This window comes from Schistocerca piceifrons, chromosome 11, assembly GCF_021461385.2.
Source record: "Schistocerca piceifrons isolate TAMUIC-IGC-003096 chromosome 11, iqSchPice1.1, whole genome shotgun sequence".
Classification (NCBI taxonomy): Eukaryota; Metazoa; Arthropoda; class Insecta; order Orthoptera; family Acrididae; genus Schistocerca; species Schistocerca piceifrons.
Genome location: NC_060148.1, coordinates 31,028,207 through 31,043,609, shown reverse-complemented (window position 1 = coordinate 31,043,609; position 15,403 = coordinate 31,028,207). Strand labels below are relative to the sequence as shown.

At 38.3% G+C, this 15,403-nt stretch overlaps 1 protein-coding gene across 1 annotated transcript in view; it reads right to left on the bottom strand.

Moving 5' to 3' along the window:
* LOC124720446 (coiled-coil domain-containing protein AGAP005037) overlaps positions 1-15,403 on the bottom strand; it is a 992,798-nt gene that overhangs the window by 175,529 nt on the left and 801,866 nt on the right. The window contains exon 9 of the mRNA XM_047245796.1: positions 5,483-5,739. Coding sequence (XP_047101752.1) covers positions 5,483-5,739 — 257 coding nt within the window. The remainder of the gene's footprint in view (positions 1-5,482; positions 5,740-15,403) is intronic.

The window sequence follows — 15,403 nt, the reverse complement described above, 5'->3', positions numbered from 1 at the left end:
GTGCCTTATTTACAGTGCTTCTTGTTTGGGAGTCTTGATACATATGAAGTAGCAAATCCATTTTGCAATTATTAAATTATTCCATGCTACTGGGCTATGGCAAAACGAATTTCTTTCACACCCTCCTCATTCTGATTCAAACTATTGGTGTGTTTAATAATCTCTTTCACCCCTTTGTACAGCCTATCATAGTAATTGCTTATGGGAGCCAGGACATGAATCTTACCACATCAAATCTGATAGTCTCCTGGTTGCAAAGCATGTTCCACTACAGCTAATTTATCTGTTTCTCCCCTCCTTTAGTTGCCTTTGTGTTCTTCTAATAATTTTCCTCAAGTTTTTTTGTATAAAACTTTGCATCTCTCCAAGAAATTCATTTGACCACTGCACAATAGCCCAGACTATTTTAATAAATGTGACATTTCTGGCAATGAAAATTTACATTTTGCAAGTTCATTTTAAACACAAACCACTGGCCTGGTGCCCTTCATTTCTGTCCTAAGAGTAAAAGTTTGTCATCTTTCCCACAGCCTCCCTCATCACCCTTACACCTATTTCTTGTACTGACTTGTAATTGTCATTACAGTTAACTTTTCAATTTTGTAGCTATAATTACTGTTGTTTTTACTGCGGGTAACATATCAGTATCACTTGTACCACTCAGGTCCAAGAATAAAGGTCACATTACAAAGATCTCTATTAATGGCCATTAGAGAAAATAATTCTTAAATGAGGCATCTACTGGTGTTGCCAGTGGATTTGAAGTAGTCCTTTGCCTGTTGCTTTTATCTGAAACTGGAATGGCAAAGAAAAAGGCAAAATAATAATTCCTGCTTTCTGCATCAACATGAATTGAACTTGGCATTTAATCTGGCCCAATGTGTATCTGTACTGTACATAGACTCCAATTTAATGTGGTTTATGTGTAGCTTTCCATTTAACAAAAGGTAATTTCACTTCTCAGTTATTAAAACAATTTACATAATTACACACACTCATTCCACAAGGATTTCTTTTAGCTTTGACAATCATCACACGTTTCACCAGCATGTGGTATGTCCACCACGTTACTGATTGAATGATGTATTGCATGTAGCAGAAGTAATTCACAGCCATTTCTCCACTGAATGTTTATCTCCAGGTATCTTAGTATTGTCACCACATTATTGGCCATTATGTTAATGGCAGGCAGGCATGCCACAGTTGTGGAACTTTTCATCACTGTTTTTCTTGTGTGTCATTTGCTTGTTAATCTGTACAGAAATGCAAAATGTGTTTGATTTACTTACCTTTAACCAAAGTTGCATTTAGCATTTCTGGGAAGAATGTACAGTGCTACGTTTCTCTGCATTTTGCAACAATATATCACAACTTTTTCAAAAAGGTTGTCATGGAGTGATACAAACACTTTTTTCTGCAACTACTGTCAGTCTTAAGATGAGCTTATGGAGGACATATCATACTGACAATATTGGGTGAAAACAGTGAACTCTGTGACATCTGATGCATTATTGTATAATACTGGTTCCATGTCCATATAAGGATAGAAATCGGCAGTGTGATAACACATAGCCAATACTAGTGAACCAGCTGACTGACAGTAACATGATACTAAGAATTTCTAACTGTGAAGGGTGTACTTTATGATCAAAACAATCTGTCGGACTAGCTGGGCATTAAGTAATACATTCATTCATAGTACAAATATGTTGGATTTGTCAGTTTCTTCATGTATCTCAGCTACATATAATCACTTCTGTATCCATAGACAAACATGGAATCTGATTTATACGATAGCACGTCAAACATCATAGTATTTTTCTTTATCATCACATAGTGTTAGCGAGCAAATGGTATTGTCGCTAGAGCTTGTTACAAAATAAATTATTATTGTTGTTAAAAAGAAGCTTTGACTGATGCCCATTACAATTGAGTGAAATGTTGTGATGGTTAAGGCTGCTCCAACACATGGAGGGCCAGTTATTCAAAGCCCTGTCTCACTATGCACATTCAGGTTTTATATGGTTCCACTCAATCATGTAAGGCAAACAACAGGATAGTTCCAGAATGAAATTTCATTCTGCAGCGGCATGAGCACTAATATGGAACTTCCTGGCAGATTAAAACTGTGTCCTGGACTGAGACTTGAACTCAAGACCTTTATCTTTCATGGGCAAATGCTCTATAGACTGAGCTACCCAAACACAGCTCACAACCAGCCCTCACAGCTTAACTTCAGACAGTACCTCATCTCCTACCTTCCAAGCTTCACAGCAGTTCTCCTGCAAACGTTGGTAGCTTTGCACTCCTGGAAGAGGTGTTGGTGAAAGTAAAGCTGTGAGAACAGGCCGTCAGTCATGCTTGGGTAACTCAGTTGGTAAGCATTTGCCGATGATAAGCAATGATCATGAGTTCAAGTTTATCTGCCAGGAAGTTTCAGACGGGTACAGTTGCACTGAAAGGGATATAGCCTATTTCCTTTCCCAGTCTGAGCATGTGCTCCATCTCATGACCTCATTGCCATCCGATGATTAAACTCCAATCTCTATTTTTGTCCTTCTTTATGTCAGATTTAAATATATTTGAGCTGTGGAAGACAGGTTATGAAAACCTTTCTCCTTCCTCAGAAAACTTACAAGGAAGGAAGGCTGGGGTTTAATGCCCTGTCAACGACAAGGTCACTAGAGATGGTGCACACACAAAGATTGCAGAAGTGAATTAGCCGTGACTTTTTCAAACAAACCACCTCAACAAAACTTCCTGGCAGATTAAAACTGTGTGCCAGACCGAGACTCGAACTCGGGACCTTTGCCTTTCGCGGGCAAGTGCTCTACCAACTGAGCTACCCAAGCACGACTCACGCCCCGTCTTTGCAGCTTTACTTCTGCCAGTACCTCATCTCCTACCTTCCAAACTTTACAGAAGCTCTCCTGCGAACCTTGCTACAGGAGAGCTTCTGTAAAGTTTGGAAGGTAGGAGATGAGGTACTGGCAGAAGTAAAGCTGTGAGGACGGGGCGTGAGTCGTGCTTGGGTAGCTCAGTTGGTAGAACACTTGCCCGCGAAAGGCAAAGGTCCCGAGTTTGAGTCTCGGTCCGGCACACAGTTTTAATCTGCCATGAAGTTTCATATCAGCGCACACTCCGCTGTAGAGTGAAAATTTCATTCTCTTAAAACCACCTCAACATTTGCCTTTGTGATTTACCGAAATCACGAAAACATAATTCTGGATGGCTGTGTGAGGATTTGAACCACTCCTGTGAATGTGGCTCTTGTGTCTTAATGCAGCACTCACTTGGTTATAGCCCCCTCACCTGCTTCCTATTATCTTCAAATTTGTTAGAGTTATTTGATACAGACACAGAACATTAATGTCTATTATGTAAAATAGGTGAGGAAACTAATAAAAATAATTGCCTTTTTTTGAGGGGTCACCTTCACAGTTAGGCTATTTGGACACAACTCCCCAGACTACCATCCTGAATTCCATTGTCACTGATGTTTCCCTCTACAAAATCTATTCCCAAAGTGGCACTATTTCCACATACCCCTTGGGAAAACCTCTGGTAGATGAATGACATGTCTGAATAGACAGGAACAAGGCTAGTTGTTTCATTGTTTATTTTTATTGTAGCCAGATCAGTATTGGGGTACATGCCCATTTTCAGCAGTCCTACAAATATACAGTACATAATACTATATGCTATGACACGTGTTCACAATTTTGCATTAGGCTGCCTCAGTACTTGCATATAATTTATTATTTACCTCATAGAATTTCTGCAGAATTTTTTTCTTCGATTTTCAACTGGTTATCAACACGTCTTTACTGTGTTACAGATGAAGCAGGGCACTTTACAATACAAGCAATGTATTTTGTCATCAGAGATTTGTAGTTCATGAGGTTACTTCATTTCTTGGTGAGTTCTCTATGTAGGAGGACATTTGTGAAAGTTTTTGTAAATTTCTTTTTTTGTAGGTCTATTTGTACATGTAGAATATTATTCAGATCTTTTTTCATGTGAGCAATGATTTCTATTTCTTCAAGGCTGCTGAGATATCTGCCTCTGTGTGTAAAATCAGCTGGCTCTGTGATATGTCAGTCATTTCATGATTTTACATACACTTTACTATTAATAACTGAAACAATTGAAGTAATTAAATAACAAAAATACATGCATCACCTAAATAACAGAAAATAATGTTCATGAACCTACAATGCTGACATCTTTGATGACAAAACACATCACTGGTGATATAAAGGACGCTACCTCATCTTGTGTGTGAGATGCATTTGCATGAATGTGTGTTTGTATATGTTGTCTATTTCAGAACAAGGCCTTCTGGCCAAAAGCTTGTGTGTTTAGTACTCTTTTTGTTTGCCTGTCTGAGAGTCAACATTTCCACTACGTGGTGAATAGCAATCTGTCCTTTTCATAATATTGCCATTTTTCCCTCCTGGATTTTCCCTCATTTGTAATTGACAAGTAAGTGTTCCTCTTGATAAGTATGGAGGTGTGATTACACATGTCAATCACATCGTGATTTTGGGCAGCATGGGGTTCACGCCTGAGCCTCAGGACGTGCGCTAGCAGCGTCAACTTCGCGTCTCAATATCTCGGGATGTAATGGAAATATTGCGATGCAATCAATGCCATTGTGTATGTGATTTGTCATGCTATGTATTGCTGAAGAAAAAATATAGGAGATCCATTTAAAAAAACATAAGTTTGTGTTAAAAAACACATATGCTTTCGTTTTAGAAAGTTTCCAAATATGTACATTCATGGGCCCCAGCCCTACATTGATACTGGTGAAAGTCGTTTTCCAATAGCTGTTATTGTTACAGAGATATTTTGGGTGGACAAGATAGCTGGGACACCCTGTATATAGTTTATTGTCTATTATTTCTGGGACTGCTGAAGATGGACCTGTAGCCTGGTACTGGAACAGCCAAAATAAAAATAAACAGTAAAATGAACAGCTTTGTCTGTGTACACACAAACATGTCATTTATCAACTTCATAAGGGCTTCAGGACACTGTGAATACAAGACCTCTGGTAGTAGTGTTTGGAAATTATTGGTGACAATAAAAGTTTGAGTCAGACATGGTGTGCTCAGGAAGCCTGCTCGTAAAAAGCAGGAAATTTCATTTCGAGTCCAGGTCTCGCACACGTTTTCATTTGTGATGACACACAACAGTAATAATCATAAAGGTTACGCCCTTGCTATTTCAACTGTATAGAGACTAAATTTGTTTGAAATATTATCTTAAAAGGCGTATCTATAAATGTGGCACGGAATACATCAGACCATCAGTAACGTTGTCATCTACATTACTGGAACAGTATTTCTTGTTAAACATAATGCTAGCAATTATGACAAAAACCTTAGAGACTAATTGTCTGCTTCACACAGAGTGGATATTACAGTACACTTTCAGGTACTGTCTCCTTGTACTCTTATGCCAACTATCTGCTTACCATTCCTGTATCCACCAGAGCCCGTGTCCCTGCCTCCGGCTTGTGAGGCCGTGGAGGCAGCAGACGTCCCTGTGGAGACGGCATTCGATCCTGCACCCGTGCCGGACTGCACGCCCGTTCCTACTGCATAGTCCCGCGGTGCGGGTGTGGGTCCCCCTGCCGAGGTGCTCCCCACAGCTGTCGGAGTCTGCGTCAGCGCCTTCTGAACTAGGCCTGTGAGGTTTGCCAGCTGCCGCTCCATGTGCTCCACTCGGATCCTGTGCCAGCCATGAAACCGTATTAGGGACTGATGCAGGGTCTCTACGTAAGGTCCAGGTGTGCTCAGCGACCAAGAATGACCTACAGTACGTCTCACGTGACAAGATCTGTTAAGAATTGTAAGAGATCGAGCTATACGGCCACTGTGCACAATATGTCTGCACAGTTCCAATTCTGCCAGTACCTCACTCCTACTGTCTACAACATCTCTCCTTCATCTTTGCCTTCCTCATCTTCACAACAAGCAAGTCCATTTCAACCTGGGCTCTGAGTAACCTGCCCTTCCTTTTCAACCTTCCCCAACCTATTCCTCTCCCCTCCCAGGGGAAGGAACTAATAGTTCTGACAGCTAAGATGGTGTCATCACTTTCATTTATAATGATTTTCAGCAGTACTACACATTTTACCTTCCGAAAAAAATTACTGGCCAGAAAATCTGTCTCATAATTTATTAGTTTTTTCAACTGAATTTTCTTTTCAGACACATACCATTGTACGTGTTATTTTAAGAGCTTTCAAATGAACAAATTATTATGGCCTTTTAATGATGCAATTAATAAAAAACATGTACTTGCTTCAGTACATGGTGTTTGATTATTATCAGTAAAAATGAAAGGGACGAGTAGAAAACAATGAAAGAAACAAATCAGTCCAGAAACCAATGGTTTACTCAATACGATATATTACAAATGAATACGTGAACACCTTGTAACAGAGTTCCCAAGGAAACTGCAGATATACACTTGGAGTACAAGCACATTACAGGTGTTCCATGTGACCACCATTTGTGTAAAGGCAGCCTTCAGCATGCTGCCTCATTGATGCCTCCTGTACATGCTCAAAAATCCCTGGAATGTCCTAAATGCATTGACAAGCATCCACAGTGCCTTGCTGGAGTTCATTGACACTCTCAATAGGAGTAGAATGCACCAAAGCTTTTAATATCCCCACACAAAAAAGTTCCACAGCTTCAAATTGGGGGAGGGAGAATTGGGGGGGGGGGGGGGGCACCATATTGGCAAACCACAAACATTACACGAGTTGTCAAAACTATATTTCTAGTACTTATTTGCCCAGAATGATGATAAAATCAAATGAGGACAATGTATCACTTTGTACTTTATGCTTCACACATAATTTTTTGAAATAAATGTAGCCTTAGATATTAACAGGGTTGTAAAATTGCACGACTGCAGTTGGGCGTACATTGTATTAGGAAAACCATTGGTTTCTAGACCTTTGTTTATTAGTATTATTTGCTAGTTTCAGAGTCCTCTACTCATCCCGTTTGTTTGTGCCTATGATAGTCAAACAAAGTTCATACTGATTGATAAAAGTTGATAGTATTAATCATATAATAAAATTGTGTGTCCCACAGCTCACTATTAGTTCCCAAAAACCTAATTCCATTATCTTGAACAATTCAGGAAGTAAGAGAGATGTTCTGTCATGTGTTCAAGTGACCCTCTATGGTAGGTTGTTCCAGCTCAAGTGTCAAGCTGCAGTTAAAAATGCAACCATCTTTTCTTTCTAACCTCTTTCAAGTTGTGCATTATATGATACATAGTTCTTTAGTGACTGTATTTCTTAGAAAACCTGTGCATGGTAGTTATTTGTGATTTCTACAAATATCTGCAGCATTAGCTCGAAATCAGAAGACTGTCTGTTTCAGAGACACTTTTCTTCCTTAATCAGCTCCATCGTCTATTTGTTCATCTAGTTGACATTCTAGAGATTCCAGGCCTGTTTCTAGCTGTTGTAATTTTTGTTGTGACTCAGTTTTGGATTTTAAAACAATTTTCCAGTACTCCACTTAAAGTCCAGAATGTATTTCTAGGTGTTACAGTCTGTAACTGAAAATATGAAATGTTTAGCATATCACAAGTCTTAGGGAGTGATGGGTTATCTTCCTGAGATGAGAATTATTGCATTCAATACAAATTAATATGCAGATGTATGTATTGAGGATAATACTATTTGTAAGGACAATTTTTCACAACACAAAATTATATGACACACAATGGCCATGTTATCTCTGTAAAACAGTTCCTTTGAGCTGTAAAGCTCCAAACTCCTTCAGTAAAAATAGGTACTATGGTGTAAAGAAAATTACACTGTCCTCTTAAAGACTACATTGTAACAACTGTGCAAATTTTTGTGTAATTTTGTAATTTATACTACAGCAGAGATATTTAATGATTATAGTAGTGCATGCTAGTTATACCCAAAAAGTAAATTTTGGAGTTAGAAAAAGTTGTTGTAAACAAGAATTTCATGCTAACTGTGGTAAGCATTACAAGAAGTTTCCTTGCAATTGTGATAGCTTCCAAAGTATCATACACTAATTTCTTTCTAATAGGGACATTTAACCACAAAATAATGAAACTCACAAATTATTTGTAAATGCTGCAAAATACTAACTGCATTCAAATTCCTGTTATCCAGAACTCACTTAAAAGCTTAATTCTCATTTCACTGGTGTAATACTGAGCATGCCTAACGTCTCACAATGCTATAAATTAGCATGCAGTTTACTCTTTTATCCATTATTACATGTTCTGTTAATAGCACAGACATTCTATATCAGCACTACATGCACAACGCAACATCTTCATGTTGCAGGCAAACTTCGTATTGAATCTATATATTTGCTGTGGTGTTGCTTCTTAGACTCCTTGCCACATGTTAGTGGGTTGAGAGATTTGTAGGTAAGCTGTTAACATCAGAGGAATATGTTGTACACAATATTAGGCAGCGGCATACATAAGAAATTATTTTCAATAGCTGTCAATATTCCTAAATAAAAACTTTTGAGAATCATTCTTACACCACATTTGAAATATTTTGCTCAAAATGACATTAATTATGGAGCCACGTCTTTCATGAAAACAAAAAGAACAAAAGTCTAGAATGACCAATAGTCACTAAAGACACTGAATGTACCAGCAGCATCACAAGAAAGCTGATACATTTACAAAAATTAGACCACGCAAGGAAAACTGAACAGAAAAATAGAATAAAACATAATGGGGACAAAGGTATTTCAATTATATTTATAACCAGTGTTCATTAAGTATTATTTGCAACTTCTAAAACAGTTCTAATAACTTGCAATGATCAGCAGATCACAGAAGCAAATCACATAAAGTTTTTAGGCCTAAATCTTGATAAAAAAATTAAACTGGAAGGCAAATCTAGGCTACTTGGCAAATAAATGCAATAGCTTAGCATCAGCAATTTGTATTTTGTCAGGTGCCATTAATATGGTCACCAGAAATATACTGCACCACTTTATATTTGTGAGATCTTGATCTTTATGTAAAAAAAGCAACATATATTTGAAACATTCATTTAGCCATAGAGACAATTTTAAATTTCCTATGCACCATTTAAAACTCCATTCTCAGACATCACAGTATATGAGGCTAAAAACTTGGAATAAATGAAAAGTTGGAGAGAGGTTTGCTACCACCATATTGACATGGAGTTCAAAAAGAAGTTCCTGAAATTGTATATTTGAGTTACAGCATTGGTTACAAACGAAATATGGGTCATAAGAAAAAGAGAGAAGAAACTGGACGTAATTGAAATGTTGTGTGAGTAGATGATAAAAATAAAGTGAAAAGTTGCAAAATTAAGAGGAAATAATAAATGTTGTAATACAAGTGCTGCAAAGACAATTTTACTCTGAAATGTCATGTTGTTTTGATGTACATGTTTTTAAGCTTGCCATTGGCTTGAAGCCTCTCTGCGAAACTTGGAGCAAATGGTTTCTACTCTCTTTTAATTCATTCATAAAGCTTTATTTACAATTGTATATATTCCAGATTTCCTCACTTGTAACAGTGAGCAAATGACTGGGAACATAAAACTGTTCTGCTTAAAGGATATGTTTGTCTAAACTTTCATTAATTAACAGCACTTGATTTCAGGGTTATTATTATATAACTTGTCTGCGTAGTTAGTGAATTGCATTAAACAAATATGTCAAAACATGTATTTTGCAGCAGCAAGTGATCAGTCAAACACAGATAGAAGTATTACGACAATTATCTCTGTCATATTCAACGAGGCCAATTTTTGTTACAGCACTCTTTATATAACAGAAGTAAAAGCTAATGTCATTTCACAATTACTAAAATAAAAAATAGGGAAAATCTGATCCATTGAAATTTAAACTACAAGTTATGGGATGATACTATCCCTAAGCATTAATAAGTTGGTGTCTGTGCCAAATATCTTGTGTGCAGCACTCATCTGCCAACATAAGTGCCTATTAAGAAGCAGACAAAAACAGTAATTAAAACCCCTATTCAATATTAGAGCCTGTGATAAAAATAAAGACAGTGGTTTGAAACATTCATTCCAACTTCCTTTTTATACACATTGTTAGTTCTCTCTTTTGAGCAGATGTTTTTCAGTTATTAAGAGAGAAGATGAATAGTGTAAATGCAATTTATGATTGATGAGCTAACAGTTGTGAGAATATAAAGTGTAACTATTTATAGAAATCGAAGTTATCTGCCAGTCTTTGAGAGTGCTTGGTCAAATAAGATGGAAAAATAACCCAATGATGTTGCTTTGTTTGAAAGAATTGTAGACAAATCTTTCAATGATATTTTGTGTGTGTGTGTGTGTGTGTGTGTGTGTGTGTGTGATGGCGGCAGGTGTGCACAAATTATCTTAGTGTGACTAAAATTGCCATTAAACGAGATTTTCATACTGTGTCTTCAAAATTGTGACTAATAAGCTTCTCTTCACCAAGAGCTTGGTTGGTTTGTGGGATGAAAGGGACCAGACTGCTACGGTCATCGGTCCCTCACCAAGAGCTGAATTAATAAAAAGTTCACTGGTTTCTGGTAAACAGTAAACATCTGCAGCATTAATGCAAGTGTGGGCTGTGGTATATTGGACAGATACAACAGTATTATGTTTCGCACCACTGCTTGGAGCACACCACGTATGTGTGCCTCAGAGAGCAGTGCTGTGCAGCACCAGTAGATTTTCGGGCATCACAGTAAAGGAAGTAATTAAATAAGTGCTAGTAATGGCCTCATAAGCAGAGATGAAGTGTGGTTATTGAGTTATGCTTCAGGTCTATTACTGGCACAGTTCACTGCAAATGTCCCCTCCACAGTTGAGAGATGTGTGAGGTGAACTCAGACTGGTCATTCTGAGTCTCGAGGCCGGCTGTGCCACCCTCTCACCCTCCATCTACCTGCCCATCTCACTGGACCGGGATCGATCACTATGAAGCGTAACCCGTATAAAGTCACCGAGGACGTTGTTTTGACATTTTGTCAGAAGCTTATAGAAGTGATAATTGAAATACCTTGATATTTTGACAAACACAACCAACCAGAAACACAAGGGCTTTCTATTAATTGAGAAAAGTTGCTTAGTTTTGTGAAGGTTCTGAAGAAAAAAAGTATGCAGTGTAAGCCCAAGTAAAAGATTAAAACAGGCAGACATTAAGAGGAAAAAGTGTGAGTGTGAGGTGGTGGGGATAATGAAAATGGGCTATGAAGGGCTCAACTGCCTACAACTGAATGACAGAACTTCTTACTGTTCCATGAAGATAGTAGAGAAAGAGAAAACAAACCGTGAAGTGTCATCTGATCAGTGTGAATACAACTGTCGTGAAGTTGAAAAAGAGAAAGAACGCACAGATGGACAGTTGCTTAGCAAGCTCATCAGGTACTTTGATGTCTCAACATCTTTTGATCAATAATTGTCAGAGATGGTGACACATTTCACTTTATGCCTTGTAGTGTAAAAATGCAATTGTTTCAGCTAAATTTCACAAACCATAAAACAAAACATTATGTGGTGTAGAAGTTTTAACCAAGAATTAATTACAATCTTAAATAATGATATCTGTGAAATAAAGAAATACTCCTGCTGTTCATTTGAGGTCATCACATGTAAGAATATGCAGAGCACAGCTGTGGAAGACCAATGGTGCAAACCTTGCAAAACATACGCCAACACAGTGATGACATTACTATAATGCTTGGTACCTTGCATGAACTATTCCAGACAAGAAAGTTTTGTACACATGAGTGCTGCAGTTCCTGATTTTTGAGAAGAAATTGAAAGAAAGAAACATTTCTGAATCAGTGTCTTCTGTGCACGGCTGATCCTCACAGCTGGTCAATTTCATTTTCGAGAAATCTGTACGAAAATGGCAAAAGAAAAGTTGTCTTCATTGAGTAGTATTTGCTAAAAACATTGCAGTCCTTTACAGTAACAGACAATCAGTAATGTTGTCTGTAGTAAAACTTTATGGAATAGTGGCAACAATTAGAATACCAAATTTAAACTTAGAATGTTCATGACATGGAAGGTACCAGATTGGGGTTTAACAATCAAATGTTAACAAGTGTATTTAGGAAATCCTGTCTTCAGATGTTTAGGTGAGGTTACTGAACTGGCGGGGCTAAATCAGGTACTAACAAAGAAAGAACTGGTAAACTACAAAGAGCATATACACTTAGTGGGGACAATTGAACAAGAAATCTCTACCACAACAGCCAAAACTATGACAGTCTAACACAGTTATTAAAACAGAAACAATTTAAACATCTGAAACTATATTAATTAGTGACAGGTTTCAAAAATTGTAGGAAATCTTATCAAATTGAAGACAAGATAATCAAGCATAAAACTGGAATTATAATTTTGTTGTCTGTCTTTCAAGATAGAACAGCAGAAATTCATGAATACTCAAAGAAAATTGGCATCATTTCATACCAATTGCATAACTCCTGTGAAACATGACACTCCCTTGATTCCTTCCTATACAAAACCCATCTGCATTATCTAAGCAATTTTGAACAATAATTTTCAATAATCCCATGCCTTGCTGAATCAAAGCACCAGCTAATAAGATATACAGGATGAAACAAAAGTCTGGACCCATATAAAAGATGAATTATGTGAGGATTCATAATGGCATTTGGTATGGGGTGTCTATAGGTAGGGGCGCAACTTATAGGAGCTATGGCAACAGCGGTGGCCATCTTGAAATCCATCATCTCATATTTGGGTTATGTGTTTCAAACGGAAAGGGGGTCATGTGGCACATCATTTTGAACTTCATGTGAAATCTGTTTTAAGACATCTTTATTTGTGTAGGAGTTATAACCTGTTAAGAGTCTGAAATTGCAAGGAGGTAATTGATTCTCATTTATTGTTTCAGGTGATCCACAATGGCACTTATACAGCAGGAAAGCATTGAAATTGTGTTAATGAGTGATGGATTAAGTACCAGAGTGATTGCTGATGACTTCAGTACCCAGCTTCCTGAGAGAAGTGACATGTCACATATTATGGTATCCAAGTTTCCAGAATGAGATTTTCACTCTGCAGCGGAGTGTGCGCTGATATGAAACTTCCTGGCAGATTAAAACTGTGTGCTGGACTGAGACTCGAACTCAAGACCTTTGCCTTTCGCAGGCAAGTGCTCTACCAACTGAGCTACCCAAGCACGACTCGCGCCATGTCCTCACAGCTATACTTCTGCCAGTACCTCGTCTCCTACCTTCCAAATTTTACAGAAGCTCTCCTGCTAACCTTGCAGAACTAGCACTCTTGAAAGAAAGGATATTACAGAGACATGGCTTAGCCACAGCCTGGGGGATGTTTCCAGAATGAGATTTTCACTCTGCAGCAGAGTGTGTGCTGATAGGAGACGAGATACTGGCAGAAGTAAAGCTGTGAGGACGGGGCGCGAGTTGTGCTTGGGTAGCTCAGTTGGTAGAGCACTTGCCCGCGAAAGGCAAAGGTCCCGAGTTCGAGTCTTGGTCCGGCACACAGTTTTAATCTGCCAGGAAGTGTGGACAAGACATGCAATGGATGTCCAAGAACAGCCACTGACGAGGAGAATGCCACACACACACACACACACACACACACACACACACACACACACACACACACACACCAATGGCACCCAGCAAGTTACAGTTCCAATACCATCTCTCGGAGGATGACCCTAATCGGTGGGTGCAGTTTGCAGAATGGGCTATGGACCTAGGAGTCCAAACTTCACACAACAGGTGTTGTTCAGTCATGAAACTAGTTTTTACATGCAAGGAGAAGTAAATAAACAGAATCATTGTTACTGGTCAGATGCGAACCCCTCATGTTTGGATCCCTGCAAAGGTTCTAGTGGTGAAAAAGTGCTGGTTTGGTGTGGGATCTGATAAACAAGAATTGTGAGTCTGGAATTTGTTGATGGAACACTGAATGGGGAGAGGTATGTCAACATCTCTGTGATTATGTGGTTCCAATGCTGTTGACAGTGTGATTTCCCAATCTTCTTCCAACAAGACAATGGACCTGTACACTATGCTACTAAAGTCTGACAGTTACTGGATAACAGCTGGATAGGTATGAGGAGGGGGGAGGGGGGGGGACCTGTCAAATGGCGACCGTGGTACCATGATCTTACGCATCTTGACTTTTATCTGTGGGAACATTTTAATTGAATTATGTATGAGATAAAATGTAGCCCACCTTTGCTGGCATACAGGTGACGCATGTGCCTCTTTCGACTCATAGACCCTGTGGTGTGTGCAGTAGGACTGGAAAAAGAGACACTGATTGCGTGTCTTATGCAAGGAGGTCATATTGGGCATAAGCTGTAATGTCGACACTGACAAGTATCCTAAACTTTAAACAGGTCATAATTCCTGCACAAATAAATAGATTTCACATGTGTACACCTGACAAAGAGGCCATTCAAAATGTGTGTCACATGACCCCTTCCCATTTGAGACTCGCCACCAAGGCCCAAGATGGCGGATTTCAAGATGGCTGCTGCTGTCACCATAGCTGCTAGATGTTGCACCTCCACTTACAGACACCCCATACTAGACGCCATTATGATTCCTCAGTTTTTTCATCTTTTATGGGGCTGTACCCAGACTTTTACCTCACCATGTAGTGCAACAGTTGAAAAGAATCAGACAAAGAAGAAACAACCTGATAACAACCAGTAAGATGAAATTTAAAAAAAAAAAAAATTTGATGGAAAGAACTTCAATATTTAAATGTATTGGAGAATTTCACTTGAAAGACATTACTTTTGATAAATTATGGGCAAAATATCCCATGTACATATAGATAAAGAAACATGAAACTTTTGGTCCATCCTGTTTTAGGAAATGAAAATGACACATTATAAACTTTTGAAGAACAGAAAAAAGGTGAACAAAGTTATGCAGTTTTATCAAATCTTTGATAAACTGTTATTAAGCCTTGACTCAAGTTATGCTAATGTAAACAGAGATGGAGTAAAAGCCATTTTACAGCAAGCCATGAGAAATAGTGGTACATATGTTTACATTGTTTGGCATGTATTATATGGGGTGAGTCACCTAACCTATTAATCAAAAATATTTGCAGACTTAACGAAGATATTAAAACATGGTTCCTTGACAGTGTATAAAGTGCAACACAAATGGGGATTTAGCTATGCAGTCAATGTTCCTACCCTATTTGTGAGCTCTGATATACTGAAACAGGCACGTGTATTTTTTTAACAGATTGAGGCATATTTTTTATGATGAACAACACTGTGTTGTGAGACAGTGTTGCCATATTCTTTTTTAAAATGTTTGATAAAATCATACAGTTGTTATGCTGCATTGCTGGTTT